This window comes from Scyliorhinus canicula, chromosome 24, assembly GCF_902713615.1.
Source record: "Scyliorhinus canicula chromosome 24, sScyCan1.1, whole genome shotgun sequence".
NCBI lineage: Eukaryota > Metazoa > Chordata > Chondrichthyes > Carcharhiniformes > Scyliorhinidae > Scyliorhinus > Scyliorhinus canicula.
This window is the reverse complement of record NC_052169.1, coordinates 25725314-25744940: the sequence shown is the minus strand read 5'-3', so window position 1 is coordinate 25744940 and position 19627 is coordinate 25725314. Positions and strand designations below refer to the sequence as shown.

The window sequence follows — 19627 nt, the reverse complement described above, 5'->3', positions numbered from 1 at the left end:
CCCCGGATTGCAAACCCGTCGCCACCAGGAGCAGACGGTACAGTGCCCAGGACCGGACCTTCATCAGGTCAGAGGTCCAGCGATTACTGAGGGAAGGCATCATTGAAGCCAGCAACAGTCCCTGGAGGCTCAAGTGGTGGTTGTAAAGACCGGGGAGAAGCATAGAATGGTCATCGATTATAGTCAGACCATCAACAGGTATACGCAGCTCGACGCGTACCCTCTCCCCCGCATATTCGATCTGGTCAACAAGATCGCACAATACAAGGTCTTTTCCACGGTGGATCTCAGGTCCGCCTACCATCAGCTCCCCATCCGCCCTAGCGACCGCAAATACACTGCATTCGAAGCAGATGGGCGGCTCCACCACTTCCTAAGAGTTCCCTTTGGTGTCACAAATGGAGTCTCAGTCTTCCAACGAGAGATGGACCGAATGGTTGACCGGTACGGTTTGCGGGTCACGTTTCCGTACCTCGTTAGCGTCACCATCTGCGGCCACGACCAGCAGGACCACGACACTAATCTCCGCAAATTCCTCCATACCGCAAAAATCCTTAACCTTATGTATAACAAGGATAAATGCGTGTTCAGCACCGACCGTCTAGCCATCCTCGGCTATGTAGTGCATGATGGAGTCATAGGCCCAGATCCTGAACGTATGCGCCCCCTCATGGAGCTTCCCCTCCCCCACTGCTCCAATGCCCTGAAACGCTGCCTGGAAGTTTTTTCATATTACGCCCAGTGGGTCCCCAACTATGCGGACAAGGCCCGCCCACTAATCCAGTCCACGGTTTTTCCCCTGTCGACAGAGGCCCGCCAGGCCTTCAGCCGCATCAAAGCGGACATCGCAAAGTCCACAATGCACGCCATCGACGAATCCCTCCCTTTCCAAGTCGAGAGCGACTCGTCCGACGTCGCTCTGGTGGCCACCCTCAACCAAGCGGGCAGACCCGTGGCCTTCTTCTCACGCACCCTCCATACTTCCGAAATCTGCCATTCCTCAGTGGAAAAGGAGGCCCAGGCCATTGTAGAAGCTGTGCGGCACTGGAGGCATTACCTGGCCAGCAGGAGATTCACTCTCCTCACCGACCAACGGTCGGTGGCTTTCAAGTTAGATAATGCACAGCGGGGCAAGATAAAGAACGACAAGATTTTACTGTGGAAGATCGAACTCTCCACCTACAACTATGAGAATCTGTGCATCGGGAGATTCGCCCTGGATGGATGGATTGGATTTGATTATTGTCACGTGTACCGAGATACAGCGAGAAGTATTTTTTGCGAGCAGCTCAAAAGATTATCAAGTACATGAAAATAAAATAAAAATAAAATTCATAATAGGGCAACACAAGGTACACAATGTAAATACATAGACACCGGCATCGAGTGAAGTATACAGGGGTGTAGTGTTAATGAGATCAGTCCATAAGAGGGTCGTTTAGGAGTCTGGTAAAAGTGGGGAAGAAGCTGTTTTTGAATCTGTTTGTGCGTGTTCTCAGACTTTTGTATCTACTGCCCGGTTTTTTCTTTAATTTATTGGATGTGGGGGTCATTGACAAAACCCTCGAAGTTGGTAGTGAGTGGCTGGGCGTGGCCATTCTCGGATAATTACCCACATCGCTGTGGGTGTGAAGTTATTAGTGAACCAGATGGTTTTTAAAGACTATCCAGGTATATCATGATCACAAGAGACTAAATTTTGACTCTGGCAAGGTCTGGGTTACCTGACTTCAGGAAGAGAAGCAAGTGCGCAGTAATCTTCCCTTGTGTTTTAACCTGTTGAGTAGCATTACCACCAAAGTCAATATATCAAAGAATAAAGAACAAAATGTTTGTTCTGTTCGTGACATTTTAATGATCTGTGTATCTGGATCTCCAAGTATCTTTGAATCTCCATTGCTTCCAGCTTATCACAATTTACAAACTACCCCGTTCGATTTTTTTTGGGTCCAAATGATTAACCCGGTTAAGAAATCGGCTGAATGGCAAGACACACCAGAGTAGAGATCTGGCACAAAGGCCTTAACCTACGGTGTGGGAGTCCCAGGTTCAAGGAGGAGACGCAAATGTTCATGAAGGGCAGAGAAGGTATATAATACTGTCAAGCTATTAAGTTATTGAAATCCCCAACCCTTTAAAAATAAAAATAACAGTGCGTCTGTATTAGTGAGAGTTGAAGAAATTCTGCTCTAGCAATTGTAATAGCTTTTTGTTGACTAACTCCAAAGGCTAACATTATATAATTATTAATGGTTGGCTGCTTTCCATAATTTACAGTTATCTCAGGAGGCTTTCACAGTTTGATTGACAGCTTGAGGGTATTAAACGATTAACTGTCTTTGATCTGTGGTTTTCAATGCAAGTTAGTTTGTTTTGATAAGAGATTAAGTACTTGAGAGTTCCATCACACTCTTAACTTGTGCCTTGTAGATGCTGGACACCATTGTGCATCTGATTCTCAAGGGGTTAACTTTCCTTCACCTCTTCCATGAAGCCAACTGCATCAACAGTGCCAAGGATAGATCTTGTCCCATGAGACCCAAGCAGGTGACAAGGATACCCACTCAGCTCCTCTGTACACAACCCAAGCTCCAAAACCAATCCACAGAAACAACATTTCTGAATGAGAGGCAAATCTACGGAACAGGCTCTGAGGGGGATGGTGGAAGGAGGTGGTGTTGATGTATCCAAACAGAACTTGACTGGTTTTATGAAATGTACAATACAGTTCTAAGCTCGTAAGAACAAAGAACAAAGAAAAGTACAGCACAGGAACAGGCCCTTCGGCCCTCCAAGCCTGCGCCGACCATGCTGCCCGTCTAAACTAAAATCTTCTACACTTCCTGGGTCGTCTTTCAGAAAATAATACTTTGGGAAGCAGTTTATGAATAATTTGAGACACGATGTGTATTTTGAGTAGAATGGCTCAGGAGGAGTGGCTGACTTTGGCCTAATGATTCCCAAAGATCTTCACCACTGGCAGTTTCCTTCAGCTCAGGTCTGGATTGATTGCAGACTCATTGATCGAGATTGTAACTGATTTAGCTCAGTGGGCTAGACAGCTGGTTTGTGATGTAGAACAATACCAGCAGCGCGGGTTCAATTCCTGCACCAGCTTACCCAAACAGGCGCCAGAATGTGGCGACTAGGGGCTTTTCACAGTAACTACATACCTGTGACAATAAAAGATTATTATTAATGGCTTATTATTATTAATGATCGCTGTGATCAACAACTTCATTATCATTGGATCATGGGACATTGGCATGGTGAACTAGGAGGACCTTTACTCACTTGACAATTTCCGGCACCCTATGTACAGATGTTTGAGATCATTTACCTCGGCACCGATCTGTGCAGGAATGCTGACAAACTCTGGGTTGGAGGCAAATGCTGTCAGATTTTCCACTGCCTCGATTAAAGGGGAAGTGGCCGACCTGCATTTATCTCTATTCTCTTCGGAAAAGTCACCATCGAGAGCCTGAGGAGAAAAGAACACAAGAAGTAAACCCTTCACCAGGTGGGTAATGACAGATATACTCACACACACACACACACATACACAGTAATGACAGATATACACTCACACACCTACACAGTAACGACAGATATACACTCACACACCTACACAGTAATGACAGATATACACTCACACACCTACACAGCAATGACAGATATACACTCACACACCTACACAGTAATGACAGATATACTCACACACGTACACGGTAATGACAGATATACACACACACCTACACAGTAATGACAGATATACTCACATACCTACACAGTAACGACAGATATACACACACACCTACACAGTAATGACAGATATACTCACACACCTACACAGTAATGACAGATATACACTCACACACCTACACAGTAATGACAGATATACACTCACACACCTACACAGTAATGACAGATATACTCACACACCTACACAGTAATGACAGATATACTCACACACACCTACACAGTAATGACAGATATACTCACACACGTACACAGTAATGACAGATATACTCACACACCTACACAGTAATGACAGATATACTCACACACGTACACAGTAATGACAGATATACTCACACACACCTACACAGTAATGACAGATATACTCACACACCTACACAGTAATGACAGATATACTCACACACATAGAACATAGAACAGTACAGCACAGGCCCTTCGGCCCTCAATGTTGTGCCGAGCGATGATCACCCTACTCAAACCCACGTATCCACCCTATACCCGTAACCCAACAACCCCCCCCTTAACCTTACTTTTATTAGGACACTACGGGCAATTTATCATGGCCAATCCACCTAACCCGCACATCTTTGGACTATGGGAGGAAACCGGAGCACCCGGAGGAAACCCACGCACACACGGGGAGGACGTGCAGACTCCACACAGACAGTGACCCAGCCGGGAATCGAACCTGGGACCCTGGAGATGTGAAGCATTTATGCTAACCACCATGCTACCCTGCTGCCCCTACAGATAATGACAGGTAATGACAGATATACTCACACACCTACACAGTAATGACAGATATACTCACACACGTACACAGTAGTGACAGATATACACTCACACACCTACACAGTAATGACAGATATACTCACACACCTACACAGTAACGACAGATATACTCACACACCTACACAGTAATGACAGATATACACACACACCTACACAGTAATGACAGATATACACACACACACCTACACAGTAACGACAGATATACACTCACACACCTACACACTAATGACAGATATACTCACACACACCTACACAGTAACGACAGATATACACTCACACACCTACACAGTAATGACAAATATACTCACTCACACGTACACAGTAATGACAGATATACACACACACACACACGTACACAGTAATGACAGATATACTCACACACACCTACACAGTAATGACAGATATACTCACACACCTACACAGTAACGACAGATATACACTCACACACGTACACAGTAATGACAGATATACACACACACCTACACAGTAATGACAGATATACTCACACACCTACACAGTAACGACAGATATACACTCACACACGTACACAGTAATGACAGATATACACTCACACACCTACACAGTAATGACAGATATACACTCACACACCTACACAGTAATGACAGATATACTCACACACCTACACAGTAATGACAGATATACTCACACACCTACACAGTAACGACAGATATACACTCACACACGTACACAGTAATGACAGATATACACTCACACACCTACACAGTAATGACAGATATACACTCACACACCTACACAGTAATGACAGATATACTCACACACCTACACAGTAATGACAGATATACACTCACACACCTACACAGTAATGACAGATATACTCACACACGTACACAGTAATGACAGATATACACACACACCTACACAGTAATGACAGATATACTCACACACCTACACAGTAATGACAGATATACTCACACACGTACACAGTAATGACAGATATACACACACCTACACAGTAATGACAGATATACACACACACACACACACACACAGTAACGACAGATATACTCACACACGTACACAGTAATGACAGATATACACTCACACACCTACACAGTAACGACAGATATACACTCACACACCTACACAGTAATGACAGATATACTCACACACACGTACACAGTAATGACAGATATACACACACACACACACACACGTACACAGTAATGACAGATATACACTCACACACCTACACAGTAATGAAAGATATACTCACACACACGTACACAGTAATGACAGATATACTCACACACCTACACAGTAATGACAGATATACTCACACACCTACACAGTAATGACAGATATACTCACACACCTACACAGTAATGACAGATATACACACACACCTACACAGTAATGACAGATATACTCACACACCTACACAGTAATGACAGATATACTCACACACCTACACAGTAATGACAGATATACTCACACACCTACACAGTAATGACAGATATACTCACACACCTACACAGTAATGACAGATATACACTCACACACCTACACAGTAATGACAGATATACTCACACACCTACACAGTAATGACAGATATACACACACACACGTACAGAGTAACGACAGATATACACTCACATACACAGTAGTGACAGATATACACTCACACGTACACAGTAATGACAGATATACACACACACACACACACATACAGTAGTGACAGATATACACTCACACACGTACACGGTAATGACAGATATACACACACGCACACAGTAATGACAGATATACACACACACATACGTACACAGTAGTGACAGATCTACTCACACACGTACACGGTAATGACAGATATACACACATACACAGTAATGACAGATATACACACACACGTACACAGTAATGACAGATATACACACACACCTACACAGTAATGACAGATATACACACACACCTACACAGTAATGACAGATATACACACACACACACGTACACAGTAATGATATATACACACACACAGTAATGAGATATACACACACGTATACAGTAATGACAGATATACACACACACGTACACAGTAATGACAGATATACACACACACACACACGTACACAGTAATGATATATACACACACACAGTAATGAGATATACACACACGTATACAGTAATGACAGATATACACACACACGTATACAGTAATGACAGATATACACACACACGTACACAGTAATGACAGATATACACGCACACACAGGTACGACAGATATACGCACACTCACACAGTAATGGCATATGTACACACACACGTACAGTGATGACATAGTAATGACAGATACACACAGTGATGAGATATACACGCACGTACAGTGATGGCAGATATTCACACACACACACAACACACATGTGCACAGTAATGACAGAAAATTCCACATAAACATTGACCGTACAAAGAAACATTTACAGTAGAATGAGGAATGTGGTTTCATGTTAAGAATTTCAGAGTAGCACATGAGAACCAATGCCATTCCTTTACCATAAATGCACAATGGGCACACGGTTACTCACGGTTACTCAATGTTACCTTGATTGTCTTCACCAGGTTGGCAGTGCTATTGGCAACTTCCTTTGCCGACTGTACAAAGTGCCTCTTGGCAACAGGGTTGGCGGTTTTGGAGGAGGCGATCCGGCAGGCATTGCACAGCGCGGAGGTATGCTTGGCGACGATGGTGGCGGCTGACAGTACCTGCACGGTAAGAGTTACACGTTACCACAGGCCCTGTCCGGAGCTGTGTCTATAAAGACGGAGCAACAGCTGAAGATTCACCCGAACCCCTTACCTGTGATGGGCTGCTCGCGGGATCCACCAGATTCTGACACGCCATCTGGATCGCTTGGTTGGCTCGAGCAAACTGGATGGGATCCACCAGCCCCTGGTGCCCAGCCTGGCTGTTCGGGTCGGATATGCCAACCAGGTAACCAGCCTGTATGGACACAAGTGCAATAAAGCAGATGACAAGTTGGTATCTCCACTCAGTCCTTGGGTTAAAATAATTCTTTCACACTGTCCGAGTTATGTTTTCCAGTTGAAGGGAGTTCAGCTCTTGTATCTTAGGTGACTTGCACGGGTTATACCAGTGACCTGAACTCCGGAGGGAGTCTACGCGAGCTGCTGAAGTCCTCACTGTGCGCGTGAGAGCGGGGAGCGCGTGAGAGGGGGAGCGCGTGAGAGGGGGAGCGCGTGAGAGGGGGAGCGCGTGAGAGGGGGGAGCGCGTGAGAGGGGGGAGCGCGTGAGAGGGGGGAGCGCGTGAGAGGGGGGAGCGCGTGAGAGGGGGGGAGCGCGTGAGAGGGGGGAGCGCGTGAGAGGGGGGAGCGCGTGAGAGGGGGGAGCGCGTGAGAGGGGGGAGCGCGTGAGAGGGGGAGCGCGTGAGAGGGGGAGCGCGTGAGAGGGGGAGCGCGTGAGAGGGGGAGCGCGTGAGAGGGGGAGCGCGTGAGAGGGGGAGCGCGTGAGAGGGGGAGCGCGTGAGAGGGGGGGCGCGTGAGAGGGGGAGCGCGTGAGAGGGGGAGCGCGTGAGAGGGGGAGCGCGTGAGAGGGGGGAGCGCGTGAGAGGGGGGAGCGCGTGAGAGGGGGGAGCGCGTGAGAGGGGGGAGCGCGTGAGAGGGGGAGCGCGTGAGAGGGGGAGCGCGTGAGAGGGGGAGCGCGTGAGAGGGGGAGCGAGTGAGAGGGGGAGCGCGTGAGAGGGGGAGCGCGTGAGCGGGGGAGGGCGTGAGAGGGGGAGCGCGTGAGAGGGGGAGCGCGTGAGAGGGGGGAGTGCGTGAGAGGGGGAGCGCGTGAGAGGGGGGAGCGCGTGAGAGGGGGGAGTGCGTGAGAGGGGGGAGTGCGTGAGAGAGGGGGGAGTGCGTGAGAGGGGGGAGCGCGTGAGAGGGGGGAGCGCGTGAGAGGGGGGAGCGCGTGAGAGGGGGGGAGCGCGTGAGAGGGGGGGGCGCGTGAGAGGGGGAGCGCGTGAGAGGGGGGTGCGAGTGAGAGGGGGGAGCGCGTGAGAGGGGAGCGCGTGAGAGGGGGAGCGCGTGAGAGGGGGAGCGCGTGAGAGGGGGGAGCGCGTGAGAGGGGGAGCGCGTGAGAGGGGGAGCGCGTGAGAGGGGGGGAGCGCGTGAGAGGGGGGGAGCGCGTGAGAGGGGGAGCGCGTGAGAGGGGAGCGCGTGAGAGGGGGAGCGAGTGAGAGGGGGAGCGCGTGAGAGGGGGAGCGCGTGAGCGGGGGAGCGCGAGAGCGGGAGAGCGCGAGAGCGGGAGAGCGTGTGCGAGAGGGGGTGTGAGAGGGAGTGCGAGTGTGAGAGAGCAAGAGAGAGAGCGGGAGAGAGAGCGGGAGAGATAACATGCGAGAGAGAAAGTTCCCCAAGGGGTCTGGGATCTTCTCTGGTTTCCGGCCTCTGACAGGAGACCACATTGTTTTGGAAAGGGTGGAGAGGGCGTGTTTGTGGACCAGCCGCATGAGGGGAGTGTTGGCGGTTGAATAGATCAGTGCGTCTCCTGTCCATCGTTGCTCAGACAATCAGACTTGCTTGGCCTGCCAGATATACATTGCTGGGCTAAAGTTACTGGAATATCACAAATGGCTTGATCTGGATTTAAGCCAAGTCATTTTTGGCAGGATCTGCGCTTTGAAAGTAGGTTTCTGAAGCCACAAATTGGATGTTCCGTGGAGAGGGAAGTTTAAAGATTCCCGGAAACGCTACACCTTTGTGGAGTCGGAAAACGTGAATTTTTATCACACGACCGATGAGAGACCAGTCGACACGGCACGCTGGTTCGTGTGAGGGCCTCCTGTTTGTTCCTGTCTCTTCCCTGATTTTTGCAGATACCATTTTCATTCATGAATGATCAATGGACCTGTGACTTTAAGACAAAGCAGCTTGTGGCCTGCGCCTTTAATTCGAGCAGAGATTTGTAGCAGCAGGAGACAGGAGGGGTGACTTGCTTTGACCAACTTGGCTGGCGGCCAGTGACCTGGCTCAAAATGCTGTGCTCTGCCCGGTAACCAATGGTTATTGGCGTTGATCTCACCGAGATGTTTTTTCAGAGACAAGGCAGGGTTTCTCGTCTCACTTTAGGTTCCGAAGCTTGGAAGGAGCAGCACTAAAGTCTCTCTCTCTGTCTGATTGGGTGCATTCTCTATAAAAATCCAGTGACTTCTCTCTCCCCAGCAAGACGGAATGTCATTTGCTCCAGACTGCAAAGGATTGAAGTCACACCACGGGCTGGGAGCCGTGTTTGATGTCAGACAAAGAGAGAAGCAGGCTTGAAGGTGAACCTTCGAGTTGAAGGTCCAGTTTAATAAAAGCTAAAGTGCCTCCCCAGGAGAAAGCCAACTGCTTGTGAGGACCGAACGAACGACTGCGCAAGAAAACCACCACCCACTGTGAACCAGAGACTTCGATCAACTAGCGGGCTGGGAGGAAAGCCTGCGGCAAAGAACTCATCACCTGTAGCAAGAATTCTTTTTTTTAAGCCCTTTCCACCCCTTGTGTTTGTCCTACGTCTGTGTGGGTAATGGGTGGGATAGATAAAGGGGAGGGCGGGGCAAGTAGATTCACTTGTTTGCTCACCAGCTGAAATTGCTGCATATTTCATCTTGTGTTTCAAACCTGGTGAGTGTGATTCTGGGGCAGCCAGGGGCCAAAGACTTCAGGAATTTTTATCAGAATTAATAATAATAGTAACCATAAGACCATAAGACCATAAGACATAGGAGTGGAAGTAAGGCCATTCGGCCCATCGAGTCCACTCCACCATTCAATCATGGTTGATTTCAACTCCATTTACCCGCTCTCTCCCCATAGCCCTTAATTCCTCGAGAAATCAAGAATTTATCAATTTCTGTCTTAAAGACACTCAATGTCCCGGCCTCCACCGCCCTCTGTGGCAATGAATTCCACAGACCTACCACTCTCTGGCTGAAGAAATTTCTCCTCATCTCTGTTCTAAAGTGACTCCCTTTTATTCTAAGGCTGTGCCCCCGCGTCCTAGTCTCCCCTGCTAATGGAAACAACTTCCCTACGTCCATCCTATCCAAGCCATTCATTATCTTGTACGTTTCTATTAGATCTCCCCTCAACCTCCTAAACTCCAATGAATATAATCCCACGATCCTCAGACGTTCATCGTATGTTAGGCCTACCATTCCTGGGATCATCTGTGTGAATCTCCGCTGGACCCGCTCCAGTGCCAGTATGTCCTTCCTGAGGTATGGGGCCCAAAATTGCTCACAGTATTCTAAATGGGGCCTAACTAGTGCTTTATAAAGCCTCAGAAGTACATCCCTGCTTTTATATTCCAAGCCTCTTGAGATAAATGACAACATTACATTTGCTTTCTTTATTACGGACTCAACCTTTTATTGTCACAAGTATGAAGTTACTGTGAAAAGCCCCTAGTCGCCACATTCCGGCGCCTGTTCGGGGAGGCCGGTACGGGAATTGAACCCGCGCTGCTGGCTTGTTCTGCATACAGACCAGCTGTCTAGCCCACTGAGCTAAAGCAGCCCCAATTATTGGTTAATTCACTTGTGTTGTGACTCTGGGACAAATGGGGCTGGAATCGACTGCACACTTACCCAGGGTGTTGTAACATTAGCCATTGCTGCCTCACAGCGCCAGGGAACCGGGTTCAATTCCAGCCAGAGTGGAGTTCGCACATTCTTCCCGTGCTGCGTGGGTTTCCTCCGGGTGCTCCGGTTTCCTCCCACAAGTCCAAAGATGTGCAGAGTAGGTAGGATTATGGGGATATTGTGTGTGTGTGTGTGTGTGTGTGTGTGTGTGTGTGTGTGTGTGTGTGGGGTGGCCTAGGTAGAGTGCCCTTTCAGACAGTTGGTGCATACTTGATGGGCCGAATGGCCTCCTTCTGCACCGTAGGGATTCTATGGATTCTACTGGAGGTTGCTCAAGGCCTGCCCAAAGCTACGTGCAGCTGGTTTTGGAATGCTTCCCGAATTCCCCCCTCAATTCCATGTTTTGGTTTCAATGAAAGTTCCTCTCACAAATGGTGCGGACTCGAGTTATACCGATGGCAGGACAGTGAGGGCACCTTGGGAAATTGTTACTCACCTGAGCTGCTGCCTCCGTCAGGCCACACAACGCCTTGGAGGCAATGCCAACAGAATCTCCGAATGCTGGAAGATCACCGGTCTTGGCTTTATGAGAGATCCCCGTCATAGCCTCGCCCAGGACCTGGGGCAACGACGAGGAGGCAAAGGGAGAATTGCTGTTAGAGACGGCACACCAAGTCACAGATCAAACTGGCACAAATCGCTACCAAAGAAACCTTAGCCTACCTTGGAATTCTCCATCACACTCTCAATGCAGTCAAAGTACGAGAGGTCACTGATGGGGTCACTGGGATTATCGAGCATGCCTTTGACAGTCTGAAAGCATTTCCAAAATTCCAAGTGGGTGAATTTTAAGCATGTTCTATCAAGCAATGTCAGAAATAACTAGCTAACTGACCCGAAAAAACTCTGGGCGAACTCGAGCTTGCACCCACACAGAGTGAAGGAATACATTGTCCTCCATTCATCGCAGTTCATTCATCGCAGTTTGCTTTTCATAGGTTTGGAAAATGGAAGGACCTTACTGACTCCCAAGACTAAAAGAATCTAACAAAGTGTGACAGAAGCAGTCATGATCAACATATCCCCAACCGTCTGTGCACGGGCGGGTGGATCTCAGGATTTCTTGTGGAACAGAACAGTACAGCACCCAGCAGGCCACTCAACCCACAGTGTCTGTACTGACTCAAAGAACAAAGAACAATACAGCAGAGAAACAGGCCCTTTGGCCCTTCAAGCCTGCGCCGATCACGTGTCCTATCTAGACCAACTACCTGCATCCTTCTATACCCCGTCTGTTCATGTGTCGATCTTAAAGGTCGCTAACGTATCTGCCTCAACCACCTCACTTGGCTGTGCATTCCAGGCCACCACCACTGTGTAAGAAACTCCCCCCGCACATCTCCACTGAACCTTTCCCCCCTCACCTTGAACTTGTGCCCCCTTGTAATTGTCATTTCCACCCTGGGAAGAAGCCTCCATCTGCTCACCCCATCTATACCCCAAATAATTTTATAAACTTCTATCAGGTCGCCCCTCAGCCTCCGTCTTTCCAGGGAGAACAATCCCAGCTTATTCATTCTCTCTTCATGGCTAATACCCTCCATACCTGGCAACATCCTGGGAAACCCTTTCTGTACTCCCTCCAAAGCCTCCACGTCCTTCTGGTAGTGTGGTGACCAGAATTGGACACAGTATGCCAAATGGCCTAACCAACGTTCTATATAACCGTAACATAATTTGTGAACTTTTATACTCGATGCCCCGTCCGATGAAGGCAAGCGTAATACACCCAGAGTCATTCTCTCGGGGTCTGGGTTTGAACCCTGCCAAGGCAGGCGGTAACATTTCAATTCAATTTAAAAATCTGGAATTAATCTGAAATTCAGAGTACCTAATTCATTTTTCCCAATTAAGGGGCAATTTAGCGTGGCCAATCCACCTACCCTGCACATCTTTTTGGGTTGTGGGGGTGAAGCCCACGCAGACACAGGGAGAATGTGCAAATTCCACACGGACAATGATCTGGGGCCAGAATCGAACCCGGGTTCTTGGCACCATGATGCAGCAGTGCTAACCACTGTGTCACCGTGTCACCCAAATGTCTAAAGATGACCAATGAAACCATTCTCGGTTGTCTTAAAAACCCATCTGGCTCATTAATGTCCTTCAAGGAAGGAAATCTGCCACCCTTACCTGGTCTGGCCTACATGTGACTCCAGACCCACAGCAATGCGGTTGACCCTTAAATGCCCTCAGGGATGGGCAATAAATGCCGGTCCAGCCTGCGACAATCACACCCCATGAACGAATAAAAAAAAACCAAATCGGTTCGTGGAGCGAACAGTTTTGACTGGAATGATACATTTTGCTGAGGTTTGTTATTTCCAATGACAAATCAGATGAGGAAGATTCCCCACAACCATATCTCATCTTATTAATAGCAATGGGCCCAAACACCTCCTCCGGTACAATAGGCTTGTACTCAGCACTGAACTCTCTCTTCTTACAGACAATTGAGACTTCAGCATTCACTGCCCTGGGGTTCGATTTAAAATTCAAAATGCAATCTCCCTCTCACCAGTTCATTATGGTGACTCGTGACCGCTGTGGTTTCGATGGTTGTTAGGTTGACACGCCCCCCCCCCACACACCCCACAGTTTTCACAGCAAGATGACTGGGTGGAGTAGCCAGCGAATCACAATGAACATTCACAATATGAACAAGATGCATGCACGTTCTGTCAGAGTTTGTTTCGTACCTCAAGCTCTCGGAGGGCGTTGTCACATTCCTTCTGGCCAGGGGCCTGCTGGGTGCAGAGTGTAATCAGCTGATTGATGCTGTCAGTAACAGCTCTGAAAGACATTGGATCCACTGACTATTAAATCAACACTTCAATGCCTCTTCAATACGGTTCACTGACTTAATTGGAAGATTTGAAGAAGGACTGGCATGGCCTGAGGGTGGCCCAAAGCGGTTCACAACCATTGAGGCCCTATTGCAATGTTGCAAGTATGCAGCCAATTTGAGCACAGCAAGCTCCCATTAAAGCAATGTGTTAATGACCAGATAATCTGAGTTTTTTTGAGTGGTGTTGATTGACTAGGACACCAGGGAGGACAGCCTTATTCTCCTTCAAAATAGTGCGAAGAATGGAAGAAATTGGTCTCTTTATGCATCTTTTGCAGTACAGCCTGGGTTTGGGTGTGTTTCTAAGTGCAGCAGTAATATTTTTTTAAATCCTGGTTTAAAAGACAGACAGACATTATGGCTGCAAATGATGTAATTAAGATGTCGTAAAAGTGAATCATGATTCTTTCAAACTATGTTTATGTTTACAAGGAGAGGCCTGATGGGATTTTGTTATTTCTGGGGATTCCATGGAGGAGTAATTAGAGACATTGTGATTAAACTTTGAGCGGAATAAAGATGACGTAAGCGCTGGGAGGAGCCGGATCTGTAGCATTCAGTTCAGTTTAGTTTCTGGAAACTGTGAACTGAACTGCAGTCAGATTCGGCATTAATATGCCAGACAGCGATCTGCAGGTCGTTTAGGGAAAGGGCCTCTCTCTCTCTCTTCAAGCTGTCTTAAAATAACTCTTTATCCAAAGGCTGGCTAGTAATACTGTGTTTGCTAACTTTATTTATCAGTGTTTTTTGACCTGTGATAGGTTTTGCTTGATTGGAGATAGAGAAGGTATCAGCTCAAAGTTTGTGTGTTTTATTTTATTGTTAAGCATTGTTTAACTGGGAACTGGGCAGCACGGTAGCCTTGTGGATAGCACAGTTGCTTCACAGCGCCAGGGTCCCAGGTTCGATTCCCGGCTTGGGTCACTGTCTGTGTCGAGTCTGCAAATCCTCCCCGTGTGTGCGTGGGTTTCCTCCGGGTGCTCCGGTTTCCTCCCACAGTCCAAAGATGTGCAGGTTAGGTGGATTGGCCATGATAAATTGTCCTTAGTGTCCAAAATTGCCCTTAGTGTTGGGAGGGATTACTGGGTTATGGGGATAGGGTGTAAGTGTTGACCTTGGGTAGGGTGCTCTTTCCAAGAGCCGGTGCAGACTCGATGGGCCGTATGGCCTCCTTCTGCACTGTGTTCTCTACAATATCTATGAATTGGAAGAACATAGAACACTACAGCGCAGTACGGGCCCTTCGGCCCTCGATGTTGCGCCGACCTGTGTAACCATCTGAAGCCTATCTGACCTACACTATTCCATTTTCATCCATATGTCTATCCAGTGACCACTTAAATGCCCTTAAAGTTGGCGAGTCTACTACTGTTGCAGGCAGGGCGTTCCACACCCCTACTACTCTCTGAGTAAAGAAACTGCCTCTGACATCTGTCCTATATCTATCACCCCTCAATTTAAAGCTATGTCCCCTCGTGTTGGTCATCACCATCCGAGGAAAAAGACTCTCACTGTCCACCCTATCTAACCCTCTGACTATCTTATATGTCTCTATTAAGTCACCTCTCAGCCTTCTCCTCTCTAACGAAAACAACCTCAATTCCCTGAGCCTTTCCTCGGAAGACCTTCCCTCCATACCAGGCAACATCCTAGTAAATCTCCTCTGAACCCTTTCCAAAGCTTCCACATCCTTCCTATAATGTGGTGACCAGAACTGCACGCAGTACTCCAGGTGCGGCCGCACCAGAGTTATGTACAGCTGCAGCATGACCTTGTGGTTCCGAAACTCAATCACCCTGCTTATAAAGGCTAGCACACCATATGCCTTCTTAACAGCCCTATTAACCTGGGTGGCAACTTTCAGGGATTTATGTACCTGGATGCCGAGATCTCTCTGTTCATCTACACTACCAAGAATCTTGCCATTAGCCCAGTACTCTGCATTCCTGTTACTCCTTCCAAAGTGAACCACCTCACACTTTTCCGCATTAAACTCCATCTGCCACCTCTCAGCCCAGCTCTGCAGCTTATCTATGTCCCTCTGTATCCTATAACATCCTTCAGCACTATCCACAACTCCACCGACCTTCGTGTCATCTACAAATTTACTAACCCATCCTTCTACACCCTCTTCCAGGTCATTTATAAAAATGACAAACAGCAGTGGCCCCAAAACAGATCCTTGCGGTACACCACTAGTAACTGAACTCCAGGATGAACATTTACCATCAACCACCACCCTCTGTCTTCTTTCAGCTAGCCAATTACTGATCCAAACCGCTAAATCACCTTCAATTCCATACTTCCTTATTTTCTGCAATAGCCTACCGTGGGGAACCTTATCAAACGCCTTACTGAAATCCATATACACCACATCAACAGCTTTACCCTGATCCACCTGTTTGGTCACCTTCTCAAAAAACTCAATAAGGTTTGTGAGACATGACCTACCCTTCACAAAACCGTGTTGAGTATCGCTAATCAACTTGTTCTTTTCAAGATGATTATAAACCCCATCTCTTATAACCTTTTCCAACATTTTACCCACAACCGAAGTAAGGCTCACAGGTCTATAATTACCAGGGTTGTCTCTACTCCCCTTCTTGAACAAGGGGACAACATTTGCTATCCTCCAGTCTTCCGGCACCATTCCTGTCGACAAAGACGACATAAAGATCAAGGACAAAGGCTCTGCAATCTCCTCCCTGGCTTCCCAGAGAATCCTAGGATAAATCCCATCTGGCCCAGGGGATTTATCTATTTTGACATTTTCCAAAATTGCTAACACCTCCTCCTTTTGAACCTCAATTCCATCTAGCCTGGTCGACTGAACCTGAGTGTTCTCCTTGACAACATTGTCTTTCTCCAGTGTAAACACTGACGAAAAATATCCATTTAATGCTTCCCCTATCTCCTCTGATTCCACACACAACTTTCCACTACTATCCTTGATTGGCCCTAATCTTACTCTAGTCATTCTTTTCTTCCTGATATACCTATAGAAAGCCTTCGGGTTTTCCTTGATCCTATCCGCCAACGACTTTTCGTGTCCTCTCCTCGCTCTTCTTAACTCTCCCTTTAGGTTCTTCCTGGCTAACTTGTAACTCTCAAGTGCCCTAACTGAGCCTTCATGTCTCATCCTAACATAAGCCTTCTTCTTCCTCTTGACAAGTGCTTCAACTTCCTTAGTAAACCACGGTTCCCTTGCTCGACAACTTCCTCCCTGCCTGACAGCTATATTTTCTGTGCTGTTAAAGTTGGTCATGCTGTGTTTAGTAATAAAGTTGGTTTTAATATCCCTATTTGTGCATGGAGTCACTCCTGGAGCAAAGTCCCCTTTCCTCACAGTCTTACAAATTAAGTATTGGTATTCCTGTCCGTTATTCTAGCAAATGTTGTGTTCTGGACCGACTGTAGAATCATTTACATCCACCGGAGGAAGCAGACAGGGCTTTAGTTTAACATTCCTTTTAGCGAGAGCACAGGGCTCCCGCAGTACCGCACTGGCAGAGTCGGTCTGGATTTTGATCTCAAGTCTCTGGAGTAGGGTTTGAACCCACAACCCTCGGTCTCAGAAACTACCCGCTGAGTAACAGCTGACCGGGTGCTCAGGCACTGGCCAAAGTGAAGTTCCAGCTTCAATTAAGTATTAAGTCCTTACCGGGCGGCAGCTGCCAGGAGATTCTTGGCGTTGGGTGCAGCAGAATCAACAGATAGCGACTTGGCAGCGAGCAGCAATTTGCTGGAAGCCATGGAGATATTCTTCAAGTTACCAATGACTTGGATCTGACCCTCTTTTGTCTGTGTGAAAACAAGCAAAACATGTAATGGTTTGCACCGGTTGTACTGAATAGGCTTTCAGTCTCTCACAATAGTCTACTGTTCTATTCTCACACAGTGCGAGGCTCTGTCACACTAGCCATTCTATAGAAGCAGCCATTGAATGACAGAACCCTACAGCATTGATGCCGGCCATTTGGTCCACCATGTTCGTACCGTCCCTCTCGAAAAGATATCCAATCGATTCCACTCTTCTGCTCTCTCCTCATAACAATATTTTATAAGTAACAACCCAATTCCCCGTTGAAATTTATTAACAAATCGGATTGAAGATGATCAGGGCCGGAGTGTGGCGACTCTCTACGAGCTCTCTCACACAGATCATCTTCCTACATCTCCTATCGGCCCAGGACCATAAGAAACTATAGAGTCGTGAACACCGCCCAGTCCATCAAGCTAACCTGTCTCCCATCCACTGACTCTATCTACACCTCCCGCTGCTTTGGGAAAGCGGGCAGCATCATCAAAGACCCCTCCCACCCGGGTTATTCTCTCTTCCATCGGGCAGGAGGTACAGATGTCTGAGGACACGCACTCCTTTTGTGCAGGAAAAGGACAAGGTCACCAGAAGTGAAAAGAATTCCATGTATGTTACATTCCACAAGATCCACAGGACCAAGTACTTCACATCCACACATTAACTTTGCCGGTGTTATCCCGGGGGTTATATTGTTGGCAAACATGTGAGCCCTTGTCAGGGAATCTTCCAACACACAAACAGGCCAATTGGCCATTCAACGCCTCAGCAGTGCTATCCCATTCTCCTGCTAACTCACTGTGTCCTTAAATATTCCAATTCGAGAAACAAATTTCTTGGAAGAAAAAGAGTTCAAATCAGCCAGAGGACCAGTCATAATAAGTTGCAGAAGTGAGTTGGCAGCGAGATTGCTCCTGCTTCCCAATCCAGTAGCTACCACTTCAGAAATCTAACACTGGCAATCGGATTCACAGTGATGTAGCAAAGGGCAGTGATTAAATTGAGAGCAGTACTGATTCAATATCAGTGACAGCACAGGCAATCTGGAACCTTAAAATCTGCTCGGGAATGAGCACGAGACACTGGTCATAGAATAGTTACTGTGCTGAAGGAGGCCATTCAGCCCATCGTGTCTGCACCAGCTCTCCAAACTAGCAACGTGACTTAGCGCCATTCCCCTGCCTTTTCCCCTAACCCCTGCACATTGTTCCCTTTAAATAATCATCTAATACCCTCTCAAAAGCCTCGATTGAACCTGCCTCCACCACACATCTGGGCCGTGCATTCCAGGCCCCAACCACTCGCTGTGTGGACATGTTTTTCCTCCCATTGCATTTGCCTCATTTGCAGATCACTTCAAATCTGAGCCCCCTTGCTCTCGGGCCTTTTACTTGGAGGGGAACCTCCAGGTGGTGGGGTTCCCAGGTATCTCTTGCCCTTGTCCAGCTAGATGGCAGTGGTCGTGGGTTTGGAAGGTGCTGTCTAAGGAGCCTTGGTGAGTTACTGCATCTTGTAGATGGTGCACACGGCTGCCACTGTGCGTCAGTGGGGGAGGGAATGAATGTCTGCGGAAGGCAGGATTCTCCAGTCCCGTCGAAGTCAACCCCGCCTCGGGTTCCCCGACGGCGGCACGGAAATCGGCATCGACTCCGGTGGGACTGCCGCGAGGGTGGGGCTGGAGAATTCCACTCAGAGAGTGGGATTGATCAGCTCTTAAAAGGAGCTACGTCCACCACTGGGTTCTGTATTGG

At 47.8% G+C, this 19627-nt stretch overlaps 1 protein-coding gene across 1 annotated transcript in view; it reads right to left on the bottom strand.

The window, feature by feature from the left end:
• LOC119956733 (talin-2) overlaps positions 1–19627 on the bottom strand; it is a 369765-nt gene that overhangs the window by 100178 nt on the left and 249960 nt on the right. The window contains exons 28-34 of the mRNA XM_038784070.1: positions 17721–17860; positions 13911–14004; positions 11875–11964; positions 11648–11770; positions 7386–7529; positions 7130–7291; positions 3341–3481 (exon numbers count right to left, since the gene is read on the bottom strand). Coding sequence (XP_038639998.1) covers positions 3341–3481; positions 7130–7291; positions 7386–7529; positions 11648–11770; positions 11875–11964; positions 13911–14004; positions 17721–17860 — 894 coding nt within the window. The remainder of the gene's footprint in view (positions 1–3340; positions 3482–7129; positions 7292–7385; positions 7530–11647; positions 11771–11874; positions 11965–13910; positions 14005–17720; positions 17861–19627) is intronic.